The sequence below is a fragment of the Ostrea edulis genome, chromosome 1, assembly GCF_947568905.1.
Source record: "Ostrea edulis chromosome 1, xbOstEdul1.1, whole genome shotgun sequence".
NCBI classification, from domain to species: Eukaryota; Metazoa; Mollusca; class Bivalvia; order Ostreida; family Ostreidae; genus Ostrea; species Ostrea edulis.
This window is the reverse complement of record NC_079164.1, coordinates 85432705-85459382: the sequence shown is the minus strand read 5'-3', so window position 1 is coordinate 85459382 and position 26678 is coordinate 85432705. Positions and strand designations below refer to the sequence as shown.

Below are 26678 nucleotides of genomic sequence, written 5' to 3'. Positions count from 1 at the left end.
TACATACAAAAAAGCTATTGTTATATATCTATTGCTAGTCTTTTGTTTTCATGTTTCATACATATTGAACTGTTCGAGAATATTTGTTAATCAATTTTATTTTCTCCCATTTCAAAGATATTGAAAGTGATATCTAGTCGTTTATTTTTCACTCTTAAAATCTTATTGCTGACTTTTACAGCGGATAATTTCTTGTTGTGTTGATTAAATATTTTCTTTGAAAACCTGTATTTATTGTCTTTCGCAAATTAGAAAAATATATGTTCAGTCAATTCCAATACAAGTTATGGAATAATACATGGAAAATTAATGTTTATCTTATATATTATCATGTCAAGGAATCAGTAACGAAGGTTACATGCGAGAAAAATCTTGAAAAATATACCATACTTTGACCTTCTGTAAAAAAAAATCTGTCATACTTAACTTGAAACAATTTGAGGTGAGTGTTCAACAGATATTTACCATTAATAAATACATGTTACCATATATATTTTGAATGGTCGATAAACCATGATTTTGAAACCCTCAATTGCACGATTTTATTGACTTTGGGTGAATATGGGTACCCGACATTAATCAAACGATACAAAGAGGACAAAGTCATGCTGTTTTTCCTTGAGTATTTATTTAAGATTGAGAATGACAACAGACTGTCGGCTCCCGGACAGAAACGTAACAATCACGTATTGCACAGTGTACACAAAATAAAATATACACACACCATCAAATCCAAAATTGGCTTACCATAATTAGCAAAAGTTATCTCCCATTCAAATATGAAACAAACTGAGACATAGAGATGACCTAATAGATACATTGATGAAATATCTCAGAGCGAACAAGACAGAACGAGATAAAGTCTCGCTGCATGGTGCTACACATTTTCCTTCTGTGAACTAAAAATAATTCATAATTACGAGTTCAGCAAGATGTATCTTTGACATTAAGCCCCTGACTGTGGCCAAGTCCAACTGTGGCAAGTCTTACCTTTGACCTTGACTTTGTTATCTACCTTTGACCTTGACTTTGAGTATGAAGCTTCTACCTTTTATATAGTGCAAAAGTTATAACCAAAGGTTAGCATTGTGCTCACAGACAGGCAGGCAGATAAAAGAGACAATATGCATAAAGATCACATTTCTCATCTGCAAATACACCAACAAGGAATAAGTGTTGTGTATCCAAAGTCCATTGAATTTAGTTTACAGTATCCACAGAAAGAGTACCGAGTTTTCCGGGGGCTTAGTTTATGAAAGGTCCTAACAACGAGCAATATATTCACTTTGTCAAAAACATTTCCATTTCCAATTCTGTGAAAATATGGCTCCATCTATATTTTGTATTCTTTATTTCTCAAATTTTTCATAAATTTGCATTTGGAAAAATGCAGCATTGAAAAGTAAAAATAAATGCAAAAAGCATTTGTGGTCTTAAGTTGTAAGACCTTTTGTAAAATGGACCCTATCTATAGTCCATTGCTTGTTATCGTTAAGCGGACTGATTCAATATCGTTTGTCATAAAATTCCAAGATGTTCTGATTGCTACAATGCAGAAAATGGAACAATTAGGAAAATGAGAAGGTCAAAATGTGAGCCATACTTAAAATGCTAGTAGTTTCATCTACATAATGATCTGTAATGAAAAAGTTAAATGTTTTCAATGATTCTATTTATCAAAAAGTGAAAAAATTGCACTTTTCACAGCTATGGGGATACAGAGTTAATAAGATCATGAAGTTGGCATACTGTAACCCAAGTAAAAAGTCGACACCATGTACATGGGCTTACACAAAATGAAGGAACAATGAGAAACATACAATGTAAATATCAGTTAAAGCTTCATACACACTGACCAGATTAGTAGCTGATTATTAGTTATCACAGAAATACGTCCCAGTATAAAAATCACCTACATCTGGCATCAAATGATACGGATCTACATCCGACGTCACACGATACGGATCTACATCCGACGTCACATGATACGGATCTACATCCGACATCACATGATACGGATCTACATCCGACGTCACATGATACGGATCTACATCCGACATCACATGATATGGATCTACATCTGACATAACATGATACGGATCTACATCCGACATCACATGATACAGATCTACATCCGACATCACATGATACAGATCTACATCTGACATCACACGATACGGATCTACATCCGACATCACATGATAAATATCTATGGAAAGTCGCCTATAAACACAGCCTTGCTTCAGAACTACACAACATCATAATACATAATGATCATATCCCATTGGCTAGCAGCTTAGGTTTGTGGGTGACATTTGACCCAATTAAGTGTAACACTCGGGCGAATGTCTGACCTTTGAAATATTGCCACTCAATATTCCACATTCTCTCTTTTTTCTCCATGTGACATTTTTAACCAGTACATGGGTCACAGAAGAATATACAAATTATCGACTAGTGAGGAGATGCACAATACATGTTGAAGGAAAAAAGATCCTTTTCAAGGCAAACAATAGATTTTAACTAAAACAGTCAACAGTTTGAGATGCGTACCTGTGTTCAGCAGGTACACATCTCTGTTCTGACAGTTAAAACATGGAATGTCAGCATTACAGAGAGCCCATTACAGTTGTGGTGCACACTGCACAATTATATTCTTATTCATATTGGTCCATACAAAATTACACATATATTTCATCAATGATGTCTTTCAATGTGTTAAAAGTTGCCATTTTTATCACATGATTTCTTTCCTATGTTCTGTATATAAATTCGACTCTACAGACGGACTCCATAATAATGGACCATCTACAGTTATCCTATCACATCAACATTTTTCTCTGGGGGTGTAGTTGAACGGGATGCCATCTTTGGGGGTGAGGTTGCTGGGCGTCCAGGACTGAGCGAAGTCGGAGGACTGGTGGTCTCTGTTGTGGTGTGACTTGGGCTGTGTTTCTGCTGTGTTGAGCTGTGCGTAGCTGAAGGTACACGGTCTGGGCGGGTCTCTGGGATGCTGGACACCGCCGACTTTCCACACACATGGTGGTGGTTTTCCCAGTCTTTGTGTTGACAGAAGGAGCCACAGTACCGAGCCACATTACAACCACTGCACGTTTCACTGGCTTTCCTTCCACAGTTCCAGCAGCTCTGTAACCAAACATACAAATTCTGTCACAATCACTATGTGATTTGATATTACAACTCAAGGGAAAAATCTCTATTGTTTCCAGTGATAATCTAAATTTTACTATCTCCTGTATCAGAAATTGTCAACATTGTGCCAATACTGACGATAATGAGTACTTTAAATACAGTTGAACACCGAGTCTTTGAAAAGAACCAAACAATTGTGGTCTCTGGGTCCTTGTTTGTGGTTGAGGTCAATTTAATTTGGTGATTGAAAGGAATCAAAATAAAAACAATTGAAGTGGAAAGTAATAGTATATATTTGCAATGGGCTAGATGGATGACCTGCATATTCACAAAAGTGTGTGTGTGTGTGGGGGGGGGGGGGGGATAACAAAATAAATTCTGAGATGTATATTAATATTTATAATTCTAAATTGACTACTCTTTAGATATTATGAAATAATGATAGCAATTTCAGGATATTTTCTTTTTACTGCCTTTATTCTAAACAGCTTCTTTTCATTTGTAACTATAAAAGGATACTTTGAATATCAGTCCATTTCCATGCCAAGCTTTGATACAAGAATAACAAGAGGCCTACAGGCCTAATTATCAGTCACTCAAGTATTACTTAAAAGTATCGCTAGCCCTAAGGGCTATGAAATCCATGATAATTTTCCTGCTCCGTATATCTAAGCTACATTCTAATACATCATCATCAGTATTCAGCAGTAGTATAAAACAAGATGTGTTCTTAAAACAAAAATGCCCCTGAAAAAGCCCATATTGATGAAAGACAAATTACATCATATAATTTTATGTTATATTAACATCACATGACCATTTTGGACATGCCCTATAGTCAGAACCCTTGGGTTGCGGAATTCACAATTTTGGTACACCCCTTTCTGCTTTTCTATTTTATATGGTATCAGCAAAACTGAATAAGAAGTCTTTCAAATGATAAAGACATTTAATCACTAAGACAATTTTGGCCCCACAATGGTACCAAAACCCCTAGACCTGGGATCTTGAAATTTACTATCTTGGTAAAGGGCCATCAGCTTCTTCTAAATATTCATTTACGGTAGTTCAGTTTAGTATTAATAGCATAAAAGAAGATGTTATTTATATGTTTTAAACATTAAAACACTATATGCCAAGTTTGGCCCCACCTTGGTATCAGAACCTAGGGGATCAATATTTTGAATTTTGGTACATACCTGCCTGTTCTAAATAACTATACATTTAGTTTTCCTTACAGATGTGCAATTGTAGAGATTTTTAAAAATTTGTCAATTTTGGCACCCAGGGGTGCAGGAGTCTTTTATGTCCATATTGTCCCAAAGATGTTTCATATAAAATTTGAAAAGAATTGCACAGACAGTTATGAAGAAATTAACAAACAAAATATTTAATCACTATGACCAATTTGACCCCACAATGGCACCAAAACCCCTACCCCTAGGATCATGAAATTTACAATTTTGGTAAAGGGCTACTGGCTTCTTCTAAATATACATTTAGTTTCAATCTGGTATCAATAACATTAAAGAAGATGTTATTCAAATGTTTTACACATGAACTATATACCAAATTTGGTCCCACCCTGGAGTCAAAACCTCTACCACAGGAATAATGAAATTGACAATTTTGGTGGAGGTCTTCCTGCTCTACATAAGCATGACTATGCATTTAGTTTTTCTTACAGATGGGCGGTAGTAGAGAAGATTTTTGAAAAATAGTCAAAATTTTGTCAGTTTTTGCCCTGTCCCTTTTAAAGGCCCTAGGGGTGTAAAAGTCTTGAAATTTACAATTTATGTCCCCCTTGACCCAAAGATGCTTTATACCATATTTGAAAAGAATTGGAATGGTAGTTTATCAAGAAGAAGTTAAAAATATTCAATTGTTAATGCACGACGACGGACACAGACCAAGAGCAATAGGTCACTTGAGTGCCCAAAACACCCTGCCCATTTTTATGCTTAACTCTAACAACATGGGGTTCTTCACGGACCTCACTCGATTCTTCTTGATGGTTAAATTGAGCCATCGCCTCCTCTCGGACTTTTTTCCGTGTCTCGGACAGTGAGCGCTCCATCTTGATTCGTTCGGTAGACACCATCTCAGTGGCTTTCTGCTCCGCAGACGTCACAGCCTTCTGCAGCTCTAACATGGCCTGTCTCTTTACTTCCTGAACAGCCTCTTCTAAACAAGACAAGTGCAGTTTCATGTTTCATTAATAATTCTCTTTTTTCTTCAATCCTTAATCCAAAAACATTGCCAAGTAGCTTTAAAGATAAATCATCAATCTCTCGGGACAGTCAGAGATGTACAGAGCTAATGCTACCCAACATCTTATATCAATGGCATTTAATATTCATGGTTTTGAGATGGAAAAATAGCAGTTTCATGAGGTTTTGTATTTAGTGGTGAGAGATCTGTTTCTGGGAATTTCAACACTTTACCTGTTAAGGAGGATGGCACTGAATACCACCATAAAAATTAGCTTTACAGTATTATTGCATTTGTATAGCGAGAGTATGCTGTCGGTATTACAAGAGACAGTACTGACAGTGTTACAAGAGACAGTACTGACAGTATTACAAGAGACAGTACTGACAGTATTACAAGATACAGTACTGACAGTGTTACAAGAGACAGTACTGACAGTGTTACAAGAGACAGTACTGACAGTGTTACAAGAGACAGTACTGACAGTATTACAAGAGACAGTACTGACAGTACTACAAGAGACAGTACTGACAGTATTACAAGATACAGTACTGACAGTATTACAAGAGACAGTACTGACAGTGTTACAAGAGACAGTACTGACAGTGTTACAAGAGACAGTACTGACAGTGTTACAAGAGACAGTACTGACAGTATTACAAGAGACAGTACTGACAGTGTTACAAGAGACAGTACTGACAGTGTTACAAGAGACAGTACTGACAGTATTACAAGAGACAGTACTGACAGTGTTACAAGAGACAGTACTGACAGTGTTACAAGAGACAGTACTGACAGTATTACAAGAGACAGTACTGACAGTGTTACAAGAGACAGTACTGACAGTGTTACAAGAGACAGTACTGACAGTATTACAAGAGACAGTACTGACAGTGTTACAAGAGACAGTACTGACAGTGTTACAAGAGACAGTACTGACAGTATTACAAGAGACAGTACTGACAGTATTACAAGATACAGTACTAATTGTCCTGTACCTGCTCTCCTTCGCACATCAGCGACGCGATCCTCCGTCTGCCTCAGCGTGTGAGCCATTAGATCATTGGATCGTTTCTTCATGTCAACATCCAATCCCTCAGCATGTCTTCTCATCCACAGGGAGAGTTCTTCACGATCTCGTAGACTGCGCTCCTGCAGTACAGCCAGCGCCCGCTTCGTCTTGTCCACCATACCAATGATACAGTTCAACATCTGTGACAGGGAAATAATTACTCTCAGTAAACAAATAAAAACATCTAAATTTAGTTCAATATTTGTCAATAGACAGCAATGATCTTTGAATGTTCTCATTACACTGTTTATGATATTTAAAGTGTGACTTGAGATCTGTCAAGGCTCTATTTTACCAGTAGAATTTAAAAATCCAAAAAGTAAATTTTGTTGCCATTTTGAAATAAAACTACAAAACTGACAGAAGTTATGCAGGGCCCCATTGTTACCTTGTGAGTGTCATTGCAACCTTGACCTTTAAAGTTGTGCTTGAAAATCTGTATTGTATCTTCTTTTACCTTACCAAATACAATGTTTTCTAGTTAAAATAACTAACTAAATTATGTATTTCATCATAAAACCTTACTTAATATCCTTATCATGACCTTCACCTTGACCTCAAATCTATAGATGTTTTCCTATGACCATTGTCAACTTACACAGTTGATTTAAAATCTGTAGGATGAAGTACTGGAGATATTGTAATATATAACAGGGTTGATAAACAGACAGATAGACAAAAATCCACAAAGATTACTATAGATCCCATGCATTCTTGATACAATACCCTCAAACAGAACCTGTGTATCTAACAGTACCTGTGTATCTAACAGTACCTGTATCTGACAGTACCTGTATCTAACAGTACCTGTATCTGACAGTACCTGCATCTGACAGTATCTGTGTATCTGACAGTACCTGCATCTGACAGTATCTGTGTATCTGACAGTACCTGTGTATCTGACAGTGCCTGTGTATCTGACAGTACCTGTGTATCCGACAGTACCTGTATCTAACATTACCTGTGTATCTAACAGTACCTGTATCTAATATTACCTGTATATCTGACAGTATGTATCTGACAGTACCTGTGTATCTGACAGTACCTGTGTATCTAACAGTACCTGTGTATCTGACAGTACCTGTGTATCTGACAGTAACTGTGTCTCTGACAGTACCTGTGTCTCTGACAGTACCTGTATTTAACATTACCTGTGTATCCAACATTATCTGTGTATCCGACAGTACCTGTGTATCTAACAGTACCTGCATCTGACAGTACCTGTGTATCTAACAGTACCTGTGTATCCAACAGTGCCTGTGTATCTGACAGTACCTGTGTATCTGACAGTACCTGTGTATCCGACAGTACCTGTATCTAACATTACCTGTGTATCTAACAGTACCTGTATCTAATATTACCTGTATATCTGACAGTACCTGTGTATCTGACAGTACCTCTGTATCCGACAGTGCCTGTGTATCTGACAGTGCCTGTGTATCTGACAGTACCTGTGTATCTGATGGTACCTGTATCTGACAGTATCTGTGTATCTGACAGTACCTGTGTATCTGACAGTACCTGTATCTGACAGTACCTGTGTATCTGACAGTGCCTGTGTATCTGACAGTACCTGTGTCTCTGACAGTACCTGTGTCTCTGACAGTACCTGTATTTAACATTACCTGTGTATCCAACATTATCTGTGTATCCGACAGTGCCTGTGTATCTGACAGTGCCTGTGTATCTGACATTACCTGCATCTGACAGTACCTGTGTATCTAACAGTACCTGTGCATCTGACATTATCTGCGTATCTGACAGTACCTGTGCATCTGACAGTACCTGTGTATCTGACAGTGCCTGTGTATCTGACAGTACCTGTATCTGACAATGCCTGTGTATCTGACAGTGCCTGTGTATCTGACAGTACCTGTATCTGACAGTGCCTGTGTATCTGACAGTACCTGTATCTGACAGTGCCTGTGTATCTGACAGTGCCTGTGTATCTGACAGTGCCTGTGTATCTGACAGTGCCTGTGTATCTGACAGTACCTGTATCTGACAGTGCCTGTGTATCTGACAGTACCTGTGTATCTGACAGTACCTGTATCTGACAGTGCCTGTGTATCTGACATTATCTGCGTATCTAACAGTACCTGTATCTAACAGTACCTGTATCTGACAGTACCTGTGTATCTGACATTATCTGCGTATCTAACAGTACCTGTATCTAACAGTACCTGTATCTGACAGTGACTGTGTATCTGTCATTACTTGTGTATCTGACAGTACCTCTGTATCCGACAGTGCCTGTGTATCTAACAGTACCTGTGTATCTGACAGTACCTGTGTATCTGACAGTACCTTTGTGTAGCTGTCTCTGATTGTAATTGTAACTGCCACTACATGTAGAAATGAACTTACTGTTTCTACGTGTCTCCAGTCATCGTCCATCCTCTCCAGAGGGTCAAATGAATCTGACCGGGTGTAGTCTAAAATCCAACATAGAGATTTAAATCTTCCCTTTTAACATGGAATCTGATATTACTTAGTTTGAAGATGTTAAGAGAGACAAAAAACATTCTATTACTTAATACATTACGATTGGATGAAATCAAATGTTTAATATTTCCATATTAACTTTGTACATGTACATGTCAGTTTATAAAAATTGTCTTTAATCCATGACATGTTACAGGGAGGGGTTTCGTTAACATGTGTTTCTTTAATATGTATAAGAAGTGTGGAATAAAAATAATATATCTTTGATTCTCCTACAATGGTCAACAACTAGAGGATGCTGGGATACTGGCTGTTATTGAACTAGAGGATGCTGGAATACTGGCTGTTATTGAACTAGAGGATGCTGGGATACTGGCTGTTATTGAACTAGAGGATGCTGGGATACTGGCTGTTATTGAACTAGAGGATGCTGGGATACTGGCTGTTATTGAACTAGAGGATGCTGGGATACTGACTGTTATTGAACAAGAGGATGTTGGGATATTGTCATGTTATTGAACTAGAGGATGCTGGGATACTGACTGTTATTGAAGGGTGGGTAATTTTTGTCCCCACCCCTATCTGTCCTCTCCCGGTCTAGACGATCCCTCTCTGCCCGCTCTCGTTCCCTCAGCTCTCTTGATAGACTGATGTCTTCCAATTTGATTGGTCCACTGTTGAGGTTCAGTGCACCATTAGGACTGACCCTCGGGCTTATTGTCTGATGTCGCTTTGTCGGATTCATGGAGTCAAGACTCATGTCAAAACTGTTCTCCTTACGGCTGAAGAATTAGTAAATATTCTAGAATCAGTCTAAATTCAGTCAATAATTATCTTAATTCATCTCTATAAAACACTTAAAGAGTGATTATGTGAACAAGTACGTGATATCTAATTCATAAAGCAGGTACTCAAAAACATCTTTGTTTGGATATTCATACACTAATACAACAATTATCTCAATACATATGTCTAAATGTAGGTACTAGAATAATTTCATCCTCTTACATAAATATAAAATGCATGATGGTCCTTCACATCGATCATACGTGGTACATAGAATTTGCTGTGATGTCCTTCATTTTCATTGTTTGAGAATTTTGTTGTTAAAAGAGGATGTGAATTCAGTCGTTCTGTTTTTTTTTTTTTTTTAACATTTGCCAAGGTGTATGTCTTAGCATGAAAGTAATATAACTGAGACAGGGAATAAAACTAAGATACCCTTCCTATAACTGAGACAGGAAATAAATCACTAAATATTAATGGTAGTCACTATACCCTTCCTATAACTGAGACAGGGAATAAATCACTAAATAGATACCCTTCCTATAACTGAGACAGGGAATAAATCACTAAATATTAAACTAAGATACCCTTCCTATAACTGAGACAGGGAATAAATCACTAAATATTAATGGTAGTCACACAAAGCCTTCCTATAACTGAGTAAGGGAATAAATCACTAAATAGATACCCTTCCTATAACTGAGACAGGGAATAAATCACTAAATATTAAACTAAGATACCCTTCCTATAACTGAGACAGGGAATAAATCACTAAATATTAATGGTAGTCACACAAAGTCTTCCTATAACTGAGACAGGGAATAAATCACTAAATAGATACCCTTCCTATAACTGAGGCAGGGACTAAATCACTAAATATTAATGGTAGTCACACAAAGTCTTCCTATAACTGAGACAGGGAATAAATCACTAAATATTAATGGTAGTCACACAAAGTCTTCCTATAACTGAGACAGGGAATAAATCACTAAATATTAATGGTAGTCACACAAAGTCTTCCTATAACTGAGACAGGGAATAAATCACTAAATATTAAACTAAGATACCCTTCCTATAACTGAGACAGGGAATAAATCACTAAATATTAATGGTAGTCACACAAAGTCTTCCTATAACTGAGACAGGGAATAAATCACTAAATATTAATGGTAGTCACACAAAGTCTTCCTATAACTGAGACAGGGAATAAATCACTAAATATTAATGGTAGTCACACAAAGTCTTATTTGTAAGGATTAAATCCCCACCTGTCGGGTGATCGCCGTTTGCCGTTTTCATTAATGTCCACCGAAATGTCCTGGGACTCGGGTGGAGAATTGCTCGAGGCATCAAACAGGATGTGTTCGTTCTGGGCCAGGTATTGTTGTGGACTCTGTTTTGCCATCCTAGCACAATGAAGCAACTCCCTCTGAAGTAATGGCAGGTTTGCCTACACATAAACAAGAGTCTCAAGTTAAGTTTGCCTACACATAAACACAATTAAGTCTCAAGTAAAATTTGGCTACACATATACCAAAAGTCTCATGTCAAGTTTGCCACCTCAAGTGAATTCTATCTTTTTCACATACAAAGGTTTGATCTACTGCTCAATACCTCTTTAACAAGGGAATTTAAATAATCAGGAAGGTAATATTTGACAAGGGAAATAATCTGGAATGTGATATTTGACGTGGGAAATAATCAGGAATGTGATATTTGACATGGGAAATAATCAGGAATGTGATATTTGACGTGGGAAATAATCAGGAATGTGATATTTGACGTGGGAAATAATCAGGAATGTGATATTTGACATGGGAAATAATCAGGAATGTGATATTTGACATGGGAAATAATCAGGAATGTGATATTTGATGTGGGAAATAATCAGGAATGTGATATTTGACAAGGGAAATAATCAGGAATGTGATATTTGACGTGGGAAATAATCAGAAGTGTGATATTTGATGTGGGAAATAATCAAAAATGTGATATTTGACGTGGGAAATAATCAGAAGTGTGGTGTCTCGTCTTTGATTCGTAGTTACAAATACAATGAATTAGGTACAGGGACAATCTATTGAATTATTGCTGATCGATACAGTGGGCCATACTTGTCAGGTACCTTACACAAACACACATAAATGCAGTTTGTTACCTTCAGAAATGGAATTACAAATGGTCTCAGTGGGAAGTTGGTTGCTTCTTGCAGTTTTGCATGAAATTCTTCAATTGACAAATGAGAATTCTGAAATATAAATTTTTTTTTTAATTTTTGTGATAAACACTGAATCACTTTTGGTTTCTGTTTCAACGAAAAATCACGAGATAAAAACATACGTTCACTCTAAGTATGCCACTCGGATAGACTTAAGTGTGCATAGTTTTTCAGGTTTGAATCATTCTTCTGCATCATGCATTAGGTATTGTTGTTACATAAGAACTTCATTCACATCTCAAGAAACACATTATGTAACAGTGACACACTGCGTCATTACACAACAACAAAATACATACCACAAGCCCAAGTACTAATGTGCGGACGCGTTCCCCGATATCTGGTGAAATGTCTGAGCCGAACTGTTGCAATGTTGTCAAGAATCTCTTCAATTTGGAAAGCTGCCGTGCCCCACAGGCCGGTGGTAACTGCTGGCTCATGGAGGAATTGACCAAAGCAGAGGGGGAGGGAGTTCTTCCATTCATTAAAGACAGTGGAGAGTGACTGCCGTTAACTGAAAATGAATAACAATATCGATTGTCATCTACTCCACAATGCCAACAGAGAAAAAGAGTGATGAATTCCTGTGGAAGCACTAAGGCTTAATGGGCACATGTCTTTTAAATTTGACACAAACAGGAAGATATTCATGTGAACAATTAACACTGCAGAAATGGCAATGTTTCCCTGGCAGGAACTGGAAGTACTTGCATGATAAATATACTGTTTATAATACTCAAGCTATACACATTTCCTCTAACTCATAAAATCACTTCACAAAAAAAACCATCAATCAGATGACAGAACTGAGAAGAAAATCAATGAAGGTTATAAAAAGAAAGAAAGAAGAAACACAGTGCCAGGAGAGTATTAAAAACTGTGTGCTCCCTGCTGATACTGAGACAGATGTTGTAATAAGCTCAGACATAAACAAAATGGTGTGTTTATCCCCTATTAATGCCTCTTGCTATCATCACTACAGACTGTTTGGTTTTCGCTGCGACCTACTTAGGCTGTTCACCTGCTTATGATTAGAAGCCACCATTAATTTTTCTGATCAGTAGGGGAATTCCCATAACACCTGTTTAGGAGCTGTTTTTTCCCTCTTATTTCACTGGGAATTTATTTATGGACTTGAATTGACCTTTACATTCACAGTTTCTTTGATATCACACCCACTATACAATCCTCTGGGCACATGTTTTTCTTACAAGATTAAATTCAAAATGAAAGAAACAGCTGAGTACACATTACAGAAAATAATGGAAATGACAAAATCAATAGTGTAATTAGGGTCATTATTGTACTTGTATTTAATAGAAAGAAAGGAAAATTCCTCCAGAAATTGATCAGAGAGAGCGATAATTGAATGTGTTTTAACATATTGAAGAGGTCTTCTGACATAAAATATAACTTAAAGGACCACTAACTTAAATATTACCAACATGTGCATCTACAGAACTGCTGTTAATAATCTCATTAATTCATAGATCAGGGTGATGTAAGGCTTAAGAAGTGACATGAAATTTGAACCTTTGTGGTGGATTACCTGAGAGAATGCTGCTTCCTGAGTGGGGTCTTGTTAGGTCCCTAGCAGGGGGGATGGACTGTACTGCCCCACTGGCCATTCCTGGGGGAGAACTGTAGGTGAGGGGGGTCTTTATGTCAGGGGATTCAGGCATACTGCTCTTGTTCTCTCTATACTCTGAAATATAACAAAAACACAAACCTTATATTGCTGAAAAAGCAAATGTCTTCTGCAACTGTCAATGGCTAACTCAGAGGTTAGAAGACAATGAGAATGTTTTAGCATCAAAGAGATAGGTAAGACAATGTTGATGGATTCTGAGTGCAATGAAAGGTGAAAACCTTTGATTGCCCCTAAAACATCTGTTTCCATTAATCCCCAACCACCTTAATTTGATTATCAGGGCAATGTCAGTCGACCATCAGATTAGATAATCATGTACTCCACCAAATACACATTTTTTAACTGGCTCCAATGATTCATCAAGGGGGAAACCAATACTTACAAAACAAACTTCCCTTTTCCGGCAAAATAAGTCGTTTTCCTGCCTGTAACAAGCTAGTGTTACAACGACACACAATATTCTCCTCAAATTAAACATATACTAATACATCTCTCCTTAATGACACAACTTTACATGATTCTATTTTTATCTTTGAAGGTATAGGAGTACATATACCCTCAAACATTTTTTTCTTGGAGTTGGATTTCAGTGAAGATAACTGAACTGTCACAATATTCAAATTCATCAATGGCACTGCATTACTGATTCAAGCTTTGTTCACACACACCCCTACCCCATATATTAAAATGACTCTCAGATAGAAGAGAAAATTCTTATTTTATTCAGTTCTGAAAGCTATCATCAAAATATGTTGCAGTATAGAAATGAAATAATTACCTATATCCTCATTTGTATTATCCGTTATAACCATGCTTTATATAAATGTCACAGTTTTTAAATTGGATTCCAGCACACAAGTAAAAGAGCAGTGTATACTCAGTAAATCACACATAAATGAGCAGTACTTAGTAAATCCGCCTATCAGAATTAACTCCGTACAGCACAACAAAATCAAAGATCTCCTCAATGCTCTCTCATACACCAAATTCTGATACGCGACGGAAATAAAAGCAGATGATGATCTAAACAAAGCCAATCACCATGTGCCAGTGTCACACTTGATTGACCTCTCAACCTGGCACCCGTATCCTCAAACGACCAATTTATGTCCCCGAGTAACAGCCGTCCAATGATGCAAAGACCCCGCCCCTAACAGACCTCCCTGACAATGAGCATTGTCACAAAGTTACAGCATGTGGACGGTGCTTACTCACCCATGACCACCATGACAGGTGACATCCACCCCATTCACAAATCAAGCACTTCCATTTTTATAAAATCAAAATCTTCACATTTTAAGGACCATTTCACTCGAAGGATTTAAATCCAGCATAAATAATTTGCAACATATAGATTGCATAATGTATTAAAATGTGTGCAATGTTTTATTGATGAGTCTGTGTCTTGTTTTAGGGTGATATTTTAGAATCAATATGTTTTAATGTTTCCTATAATCACCAGCTGTCTGTTATTGCTGGAGACTGTTTCACATCTGTGCTTATATCAAATATTGAAACAGCTGTTCACCTTTCTGTAGTGCTCCAGGGTAGGAGAATTCGGCTCTAATAGAGTGGAAGAATACCTCTCACATCTTCATAAATAGCTCTTTAAAAATTGTAAAAGTGTGTCAAAAATATCATAAGATGAGCTCGGTAACTACTGACCACAAGCAGGCCTATTGGAAACTTTCCCTACCAGTTTTCTTTTTTGTTTTTTTATTTCTATATAATTTTTATGCTAGTTATAAATAATTCAATGTTTTTTACGGCCATTTCTGATGTAAAAATCGTTTGAAGACTTTTCAAAAATGCTTTTCATGTTTCACGAAGAAGAAGAAAAATCGTATCTTATCATATTGAGAAAGTAAGAAAGTTCATTCAAGAATCTATAATGCACATATTTTGTTTAGAAAATTTACATGATTTTCTTTTTTATAATGACTATAGAGAAAATGGGATTTCTGAACACAGAAATAATGACAATTAATTTGTAAAACCAATATTTCATGCACTAAAAAAATGACCATTTTGCGTACTAATTTCATAACCATGCACTGAAAAAAATGACCATTTTGTACACAGATTTCATATCCACTGAAAAAATGACCATTTTGTACACAGATTTCATATCCACTGAAAAAGTGACCATTTTGTATACAATTTTCATAACCACTGAAAAAATGACCATTTTGTATATTAATTTCATGACCACTGAAAAATTGACCATTTCAAAACCATGCACTGAAAAAATTACAACTTTGTACACAAAGCATTCAATAGAATAAATATTCCTCACCTTTATATTAGTAAAATCTCATGACACACCTAAGAAATACTCGGCACAACACACACTGTAAAAGCGCTTCCCCACCCAGACTCCTCGTGTCTTACTATTGCTTCAAGCACCGCAAACATGTGATCCCCAATTGTCACAAGTAGTTAAATGGCTACTTGAAACTTGAGCAAGTATTTACTTATGAAAATGATGAGGATTTTCCTTTCGTCTTGGAAAAAAAAATATCTATGTCAATTCGTTGTAAGGAAATGAGATGATGACCAATCTGATGAAGCTCAGAATCACAGCCTTTTTATATTTAGAATTTGATCCCACACTGACAAATGAATAGTAAATCCATGTAGCAAAAGTGATAAGTTTAGAAGTGGTGCTTTGATTTCTTGGAGTATTGTTTGTCATCCATACACATCTCTCTCTAAGCTTTGGAAACCTCCTCCTCGCGTTGTTCCAGAGTATACTGAACAGCTGATACTGCACACACAGGATATATACACTGATGTGAATTTCATTGATTGTTGGGGGGGAAAGCAGTCACATATGGATGGGATTGCCAGCAGAACTTTTATCATAATCACAAACCCTCTTGTGGTGTTTTAAGGAAAATCAATCTGGTGTGCTACTATCTGCACTTTATTAAGGATTCCCAGAATCTCAGGAGGGGGGAGGGGGGTGACATCACTAACTACTGATATGAAATCTAAATTTTTACTGGACAGATTATGGTTGTTGCGCTGATTCACAGTAACAACTTGATCAAAATAATAACTTCTACTATACACATGACAAATTATTATTTAACTCTTATTTTTTAAAATTCTTCATTTACCAAACATTTAAAGGATCTCTTGTATAATCTAAAAACTCTCATTAATGAACAGATGTACATCTAGGGGAAAAAATCCATCAAAGCAATCCAGGAAGAATTTTTTTCTCTTCTTTTCTTGTCTCGTGATTAATCTTATATACAAGTATAATCTTTAAAAATCTGAGTATAAGTCTGATGTACCATATAATAAAAAATGAAAAATTAATTAACCTAAAATACAACAGACACTGACGCTAAAAAAATCAGAAAAGAACTTCAGTTGCAAATACTGTATTTTGGAATACAGCCTAATCACCAGTTATCTACCCTGGTCCCAGCTGACACTATCCCTGGAAACATCTGGCGGAGTCCTCCACTGAGACGCAATTACAATTATCTCTGTCCTATAAAGGCTGGGAACCAGCCATTCAATATTTGTGTAATCCAAGAAAATGCCTAAGAAAATTAAATAATGCGTTGTGCATCTGTGTTCTCTGTCTGGAGACTGCCTCACCATTGTGTTCAAGATTGGTCAATTTTTTTTTCATCTTCAGAAGTTTTAGAACAATGGATTTCTTTGTATGATTTTTTTCCTATCAAAATAGCTTTGTTAAAAAGGATAAACTAAAACCTAAGTTGAATGAAATCCCTCCCACCTCAGTTGAAAGACAAAATAAATACAAGCAAAAGTATATGTTTGAATAAATAAATTAACATATGATACATGAAAAGGACTTAAATCCTGGCATTGTTATTGGTGAAAGTGGATTGCATAGAATTTTGATTAGTTCCAGAGCAAATGAAAATGGTACCCTGAGAAAACATGCAAAATCTACTGCGAACTTTTCTGATGTCCAACACATGTTATAACTAATTGTTCGCAAGATGGACCATTTTGCCTCTGTCTCGCATGTTTTATGTGTTAGTCTGTAATATACTACACACAGTGGCATTTATGAAAAGAAACTTAACAAACAGGGGACATTTGGTTTTCATTTCCTTCTATTATGACTTGAAAAGAGAGGCTGGTATCCAACACACACTAGTCATTTAGTCATTAGTGGGCTCTTTTTTGGGGATGAGAATCTTGCTGTTTTCGTTAGAACAAGGTTATTGAATTGACAGGCTAATTGAAATTCTTTTTAAAAATTCTTGAACAGCTTACTTTCAAAATTCCTATCTATATTTGTCAGTTTCTGGGATCCATTGTAAAAAACAACAACCCTATAAAATAAAAAATAGTTGGTTCTCAAACTCAGAATCATAAATTAATCTAAAATGCTACTAATTGAGTTCCTATGTAAAGATAATTGTTATACTATGAAAATAAATGAAATCAACATATAAATAAAAACTTATTATGGTTCTTTTTCAAACTGGACACAAAACATTGGACTAGCTTTAATTATATATTTGTTCATCCTCCCCAGACTCTGTATAAAATGAAAGTTGGGTAGTCTGAGAGTGAATTCTTCAAAACTTTATACTCGAGATGGGATTTATTTTCGGAGACTAGGACATGGTATGAAGCCTATACAAATATAGGAAAATGGGGGACAATAAATTGTGATATGAAGAGCAGGACCACACCTCAAATGGTCAAACTGGGACAAAGTAAAAACTGTTATAAGGCCAAGTAAAATTAATTAGTAGATTATCATTCCCTCGGCGCCCCTCGAAAATCGCCCCGCCCCAATTTTTTTTATTTTTCAAAATTACGATTTCCGGATATTTTTATGTCAGGTCCAGTATCGTAAACGTACTTTGTTTCACTTTGCCTTTTAGAAACCCAAATACACATGTAATTATGATTTATAAAGCCTTTTCTCAATGAGAGAAGGTATTTTCGAGGTCAAGAATACCATGGCGAAAAATAAAAAATAAAAAATAAAATCCTCCCACCCGCCCCATTTTTTTGTGAAGTACGTTTGAATGATAATCTACTAATTAATTTTACTTGGCCTAACCTTCAGCCTAATTTGTGTATCACTCACAGAAGACACCTAGCTGTACTGGTTCTCCTGGGTTAACCTCAATACAAAGTGTTGATGTTTAGATACAATTGATGACGTGTATAAAAACACCTTGCTGCAATCTGAACAACTCTGTAAATGAACAGATTATTGGATTGACATGGGAATTTAAACCTACTCAAAACAAATAATTCATATGCTGTCATCTTATCAGTGCTTGATTTCACTAGATTTCACCTTTGATATACCTGAAAATCAATTGGTTTCAATTACTATATTACCTGGGGATGAAAACTCAGTGGCAACATAATGGGTTTAGTTGATGAAGCAAAGATGGCCATCAAACATATCCGTTTCTTAGTATCACCTTTTATCAAAAGAGACATCAAATTCTATTGATGCATTATACTTTAATACCTTTATATTTAAACCTTTATGTCATAAATATAAAATCTGTGTGAATTAAAGAATATCTAATGGAGACTTTATCAATATTGCTATGGGTACTTAATGAAATAGTTAAGTTTGATTTCAAATCACTGACAAAATTTCTCTCGTTACAATGATACCATGGTAGGAATTGTTTTGAAAAAATCAAATTAAAACAAATTTCAAGTCAAAGAAAAGTAAGTATACAAGTGGGGACTTTTACCATGTATGTTTGACAGTGTATATTCCCTCCAATCTCGTCAAAAGTCAGTAACTGCTAAACCAAGGTAATATTATATTACTCTTTGACTAATTAGTTTTTTGTAAAAATAAACAAATTCTGTTAACCCATTTCTCCCAAAGTCTACAGGAAGAGGTTTGTGTATTGGTGATATCTGCAGTAGGTATGTTTCCCACCTGATGCATGCATTATGAAATATTTACACCAGAAAGCATCTGGAGAAAATTACATCTGTTAGACAGGCTGGAACCTTCCTGGCATGCTAATTTCAAGAAACAGATGGGCCTTACTTAAATCTAAAATACAGCACAAAGATAAACTTCTTTGAAAATATTTCTCCCTATAAGAAATAAGGACTATCTTTAATAGAAGTCTTGTTACTTTAACTTGCATCAATGTCTCCAAATACATTTTTAAGTCCTGGGGTAGACGCCTTGTTGAATTACATTGTAGGTTTTTAAATAGATTTATGATTACATTGTAGGTTTTTAAATAGATTCATAATTACATAGTAGGTTTTTAAATAGATTTATAATTACATTGCAGGTTTTTAAATAGATTTATGATTACATTGTAGGTTTTTAAATAGATCTATAATTACTTTGTAGGTTTTTAAATAGATTCATAATTACATTGTAGGTTTTTAAATAGATCTATAATTACATTGTAGGTTTTTAAATAGATTTAGAATTACATTGTAGGTTTTTAAATAGATTTAGAATTACATTGTAGGTTTTTAAATAGATTAAGAATTACATTGTAGGTTTTTAAATAGATCTATAATTACATTGTAGGTTTTTAAATAGATTTAGAATTACATTGTAGGTCTTAAAATAGATTTAGAATTACATTGTAGGTTTTTAAGTAGATTTATAATTACATTGTAGGTTTTTAAATAGATTTATGATTACATTGTAGGTTTTTGAATAGATTTATGATTACATTGTAGGTTTTTGAATAAATTTAGAATTACATTGCAGGTTTTTAAATAGATTTATAATCACATTGTAGGTTTTTAAATAGATTTATGATTACATTGTAAGTTTTTGAATAGCTTTATGATTACATTGTAGGTTTTTAAATAGATTTATAATCACATTGTAGGTTTTTGAATAGCGTTATGATTACAATGTAGGTTTTTGAATAGCTTTATGATTACATTGTAGGTTTTTGAATAGCTTTATGATTACATTGTAGGTTTTTGAATAGATTTATGATTACATTGTAGGTTTTTGAATAGATTTATGATTACGTTGTAGGTTTTTGAATAGATTTATAATTGCATTGTAGGTTTTTGAATAAATTTATGATTACATTGTAGGTTTTTGAATAAATTTATGATTACATTGTAGGTTTTTGAATACATTTATCCTGCAGTAGAAGCCCATATAGTGTTCTGCTACTGTAGGTATTATTAATACAGTTCTTATATTAGTGGGATATCTTACTTATGATTAACACGAAAATATAAATATTCATGGATCCTTACACAGGGATTCACTGGCAGCATTGCTATTAATTATTGTGTGCCAGAATATTCCTATAACCTACACAAGTGTTTTGAATTTGAAATACCCCATTCTACAAATTTAACACACATCTCTATATTAATTAATATATCCTTGTAAGTCTTAAGTTAGATGACCTACCCAATTAAAAGTCTCATGAGAAAGGAAAACTCCATTCATTTCGCCCCTGATTTTCCAAAACTATTTCCTTGCTTTATAAGGGTAAATTAAAAGGCTAATGAACAGATGATCGAATTACTCTTAAATTGGATGTAAAAGTTTCAGTTTTAGAGAATGCTCAGTATTTTGAACAGGAAGATTTCCTTGATAAATCAATAGGAAGAGGGTCCTTGGAATCAATAGATTTAAATTTAACGGAAATTTGGCTTCTTATGTGACAGGAAGTAATACCTACATCTTTCAGAGATACTTCCCTTAAATCAGCATGTCCCATCTCTATAACTTATATGTATTAATTAGAATATCAATTCCCTTTTATGTTTCCTCATAGGCATTTTGCAAGTGCTTAATTTACATTTAAGCAAGGAAATGCTTTGCTTACATTAGCAAAAGAATCTAATTCAAAAACATGTTTGATTCAAGTATAGATCTGTTAATAAAAATTTCAAAAAATGAATCCTATTGACACTGATATTTGAAGCTGCTATTTTTCTCTATTAATAATGATAACATTTTGTTGGTATTCCCAGAGATAAAAGCAGGACTAATTTTCTGCAGACTCCACAGCTGTTCACCCTGATTAGACAATAAGACTTTTTATCACCATACTCCATTTTCTGCATGCTATTTTCTTTGATATGGAATTTAATCAGCTTCCTTAGTTGCCACTTTTTAGGAAAGAATTTATTAAGGGATTACAAAGGGTCAGATTGCATAGGGTCATCACTTTCACCATCCATTCTGATCATCATTGAAGCTTAGGATCCAGCACACCAGCTAGTCACAGAAATCTGGACTGTAATTCATGCTACCTGACATTGGTGCTTTCTTTCATTCCTATTCATATGCAAAAAATAAAAGTGAAAAATGAAAAACTTGTATCTCTAAACATGTTAAACTGAAAAATCAGTCAGATTAACATACCTTATCTGACACAATTTCAAACTGCTGAAAGTAAAAAAAAATCACATGTAGTTTGCAATATTTGCATTTCTATTATGTTTTTACCTTTGATGTCTCTACCATTAATTGAATTGATAGCCATTTCCTCATGAATGTGAGCAATGTGCATATGAATCTTGATAAATATAGTACAACTATTTTGATGGTTTGAAATATTCTGACAGAAATTAGAGTAAAATGTAAATATAGAATTTTTTTTGAAAATACATGAGGGCATGAAATACAATATCTAATGCCAGCAATACTTCATGAAGCACATTACTACTGCTTGTATGCTGCCGTAAAACATTGCAGTTCATGACCTCATCTATTTTCAAAACTGAAATTTATTTCTTAAATGTATTCTGTTATTTTTCTTTCAAGACAAAACTTATCAAAACATATACAGGGTACATTACTAATAGAGTGACTAACATAGAACAGCCAGGTGTTGATTTTCTGATAAGAAAGACTTATAGATTGAGAAGGTGCAGATTGAGAGGGATCGGATTTAGAGGGGTCAGATTGAGAAGGGTTGGAATTGAGAAGGGTTGGATTGAGAGGGGTTGGATTAAGAGGGGTCAGGTTGTGAGGGGGCGAATTGAGAGGGGTCAGATTGAGAAGGGTTGGAATTGAGAAGGGTTGGATTGAGAGGGGTTGGATTAAGAGGGGTCAGGTTGTGAGGGGGCGAATTGAGAGGGGTCAGATTGAGAAGGGTTGGAATTGAGAAAGGTCGGTTTGAGAGGGGTCAGAATAAGTAGGGTTGGAATTGAGAAGTGTCAGATTGAGAGGGGTCAGATTGAGAATTCACTAACTCTGACACACTGTGCCTCTGTCATCAACGACCTCCACATGCCAATTAATGCAAAACATTGTTAAATTAACATGATCTATGTCCCCTGCTTAGATTTATATCAATTTTGATCTATGCTTTTAAACATGGAAAGCATATCAAAATGGCTCCTCTGTCACTGTGTAAACTGGTGACCTTAAACTTTTATCATGGGGTAACTGTCACCATATGTTAACTGATGACCTTGAACTTTTAAGGTAGCTCATCTGCCACTTTGTGTCAACTTGCATCTTTTGTGAACTGATGATGTTGAACTTTGATGTCATAAACGAAATAGGCAACCCTTAAAATCACAGAGATTTACCAGTGAAGTTTCATGCCAGATACCAAGCATGTGACCTTGACCTTTTTAATTGGGGTAAGACTTCTAGTTAAATTGAAATTGTATTGGGATATGAGCACTTTTTGGAAACCATTTCTCACAATGTGACCTAGTAATGACTAACAAACAATAGGACAACCAATAATGATAAAGACTCTTAATTCACAAGAATTAAGTGCATTGCTATTTAGTTCTGGAATACCATTTGTAATATCATTCAGGAAGTCTTTCTTACCATGTGACCTTGTTCTTTGACCTGAAAATGATTATAGGAGTCATCTTTCAGTTATAAAAACCTTCCATGTGATACGATCATTTCTAATGGTATTAGAAATATCATCTGGAAATCAAGATGTGACAGACAGACGTACAGCACAACAGACGGACAAATGAAAGGACCCAAATTGAGGTTAAGCTCAAAAATTGAAAGACATTCTCACCAAGTGTACAGCTTTAATGCAAGCATTTGTTTGATCAACAATGAATATAAAAAAATGTCAGTAAATTGCTGCTTTTATTGTTTTCATAATTTCTTCTCTTGATTTACATATAAAATAAAATTTATTTGTAAATCAGTTTTTGAGAATATGCAACACTCCTGATTTGAAATTTTTAAAAAAATATACATTTAGAACGTATATCAAAGTGTAATGAATGATTTTAAAAAAGAACCAATTATGTGAAACAATAAAAGTTTAAGACTGTTTTTGGCATTCAGATAGGTTGATATGCTTGATGACTGAAAGAGTTTTAAATTGTTAATTACCATTTTTTCACTAATAATTAAAAATCTGTTGTTTTTCCAATGTTTATTTTCTTTTCCCAGTAATTTTAATAGGCAGAGGCTGCTTCACCAGATACACCCTAACTGTGACCACTTATTGGAAGTCTAATTATTGTGAGACTTGAAAGAACCCCAATCCATCCGACACCCAGCAGAGATATTTTTTTTCCTGAAGTGATCACAAAAATTTCAAACCAAGTGCAATACAAAATCACACTTAGATAATAATGACAGCTTGCACATGTGAGAGCGTTTGAACTGCAAACAGGACTGGCGCCACAGTGCCATTACGGTCTGTTTTTTGTTTAAGTTGATGAAGGATTACATACACAGAGAAGAACCCCGTGCTCTCCCACATATCAGCTGCTCTCTAAGCTTCTTTTTTTGAAAGAGAAGAGAAACGGAAAATCTATCAATCTGCATCGGAGTTTATGCTCCATGTAGCATCCTTGATAAATGTTGTGTCAATATGATAACCATCTTTACAAAATGGTTTACAGATCAAGTCAGGATTGGCTGTATCCATATTCCTCTATTTTGAAAAAAAAATCATGTACCTAAGTGTGCTGACCATCAATGGTAAAAAGCATCTAAAAGGCAATTTTTACATCAACTTTAAAGATATCATAAGGCTATATATATTTAAAAAATGACCCCAATTGTTACACTGTCAACTGTGTGTCAACTATGAAGATATCAAAAGTTTGTATCAAAACAAAGACTCGCATTACCCTGTAAAGTATGAAGATATCAAAAGGTTGTATCAAAACAAAGACTCGCGCATTACTCTGTAAAGTATGAAGATATCAAAATGTTTGTATCAATTAAACAAAGACTCGCATTACCCAATGTAAAGTATGAAGATATCAAAGGGTTTGTATCAAAACAAAGACTTGCATTACCCAATGTAAAGTATGAAGATATCAAAATGTTGTATAAAACAACGACTCGCATTACCCGATGTAAAGTATGAAGATATCAAAATGTTGTATAAAACAAAGCCCTTATGTTACACTCTTAAGTGGCATCATATTTTTAGCATGGATAATCTAATTTTATAATGAGCCAAAAACAGCTGCTGAATCAGCTGATGAAAACATCCTAAACTAGCTGACTGGTTGTAAATACAGACTAGAACAATACAGATATTTATAATATAGAAAAGTTTCAAAATCCACAAAATTATATCCAAAAAAGAGGTCAACGGGCCCTAACCTCACCTGAGTATCATGATAGTCCATACAGAGTCTCATATTTGTATTTTAAGTCTCAATATGGAGTCCTTTGTGCACATGTTTATGATCTCAATATGGAGTCCGTTGTGCACATGTTTATGATCTCAATATGGAGTCCTTTGTGCACATGTTTATGATCTCAATATGGAGTCCTTTGTGCACATGTTTAAGATCTCAATATGGAGTCCTTTGTGCACATGTTTATGATCTCAATATGGAGTCCTTTGTGCACATGTTTATGATCTCAATATGGAGTCCTTTGTGAACATGTTTATGATCTCAATATGGAGTCCTTTGTGCACATGTTTATGATCTCAATATGGAGTCCTTTGTGCACATGTTTATGATCTCAATATGGAGTCCTTTGTGCACATGTTTATGATCTCAATATGGAGTCCTTTGTGCACATATTTATGATCTCAATATGGAGTCCCTTGTGCACATGTTTAAGATCTCAATATGGAGTCCTTTGTGCACATGTTTATGATCTCAATATGGAGTCCTTTGTGCACATGTTTATGATCTCAATATGGAGTCCTTTGTGCACATGTTTATGATCTCAATATGGAGTCCTTTGTGCACATGTTTTTGATCTCAATATGGAGTCCTTTGTGCACATGTTTATGATCTCAATATGGAGTCCTTTGTGCACATGTTTATGATCTCAATATGGAGTCCTTTGTGCACATGTTTATGATCTCAATATGGAGTCCTTTGTGCACATGTTTTTGATCTCAATATGGAGTCCTTTGTGCACATGTTTATGATCTCAATATGGAGTCCTTTGTGCACATGTTTATGATCTCAATATGGAGTCCTTTGTGCACATGTTTAAGATCTCAATATGGAGTCCTTTGTGCACATGTTTATGATCTTTCAAAATATACATACAACTACTCATTTACAAAAGAAGGAAAAATGGAAAAATGAATTAGCATATTAATCATTTTGACACCCCCTCCCACCCTCACCCCACCCCCTGAACCATGGGCAGTGAAATTCACAATTCGAGAAGAGGACATTACAGACATCAAAACTATGCATTTAGTTTATCTCCCATGACTGTGAAAGTAGAGAAGAAAAAATATTTTTTTTTATATCATTTTTATTATAAGGCCATATTGACCTGCCATTAAAGGGCCCCAGAACCCCTGACTCAAAAGCCATGTACTTCATTCAGAATTTGGTAGAGAGCTTCATGGACATCATAATCATGCATTTAGTTTTTCTTAAATATATATGGGGGTAGAGAAGAAGATTTTCTAAGATTTAATAAATGTTCACTACATAGTCATATTGGCCCTACCTTAAGGCCTGAACCCCTGGGCATGAATTTCACAATTTTAGTAGAGGGTTTCATAGACATCATATCCATGCATATAGTTTTTCTCACATGTGTGGAAGTAGAGAAGATTTTTGAAAATATGGCCTTTTTTAGCATATTTGGCCCCACCAATGAGGCCTTAGGTGTGGTAATTCATAAATTTCAGTTTATATTCCTCTTATCCTAAAAATGCTTCACATAAAATGGTAACAATTGACTTTGTCATTTTCAAGAAGTTAAAAATGTAAAA

The 26678-nt window shown here is 35.2% G+C and overlaps 1 protein-coding gene across 15 annotated transcripts in view; it reads right to left on the bottom strand.

Moving 5' to 3' along the window:
* Nucleotides 1-609: 609 nt before the first annotated feature.
* The window catches only part of LOC125677185 (protein CBFA2T1-like), a 47208-nt gene continuing 21139 nt past the window's right edge, over nucleotides 610-26678 (bottom strand). For 3 of the 15 annotated variants that reach the window (XM_048915216.2, XM_048915224.2, XM_048915192.2), the window contains exons 2-11: nucleotides 13435-13590; nucleotides 12185-12399; nucleotides 11826-11915; nucleotides 10936-11117; nucleotides 9425-9663; nucleotides 8804-8871; nucleotides 6825-6893; nucleotides 6363-6576; nucleotides 5120-5337; nucleotides 610-3147 (exon numbers count right to left, since the gene is read on the bottom strand). In XM_048915216.2, the coding sequence (XP_048771173.1) occupies nucleotides 2815-3147; nucleotides 5120-5337; nucleotides 6363-6576; nucleotides 6825-6893; nucleotides 8804-8871; nucleotides 9425-9663; nucleotides 10936-11117; nucleotides 11826-11915; nucleotides 12185-12399; nucleotides 13435-13567 (1761 nt within the window). In that variant the 5' untranslated portion in view covers nucleotides 13568-13590 and the 3' untranslated portion in view covers nucleotides 610-2814. Of the gene's footprint in view, nucleotides 3148-5119; nucleotides 5338-6362; nucleotides 6577-6824; nucleotides 6894-8803; nucleotides 8872-9424; nucleotides 9664-10935; nucleotides 11118-11825; nucleotides 11916-12184; nucleotides 12400-13434; nucleotides 13591-13754; nucleotides 13893-14314; nucleotides 14710-26678 lie in introns of those variants that run through there. The other 12 variants (XM_048915178.2, XM_048915200.2, XM_048915186.2 and 9 more) reach the window with 12 other exon arrangements.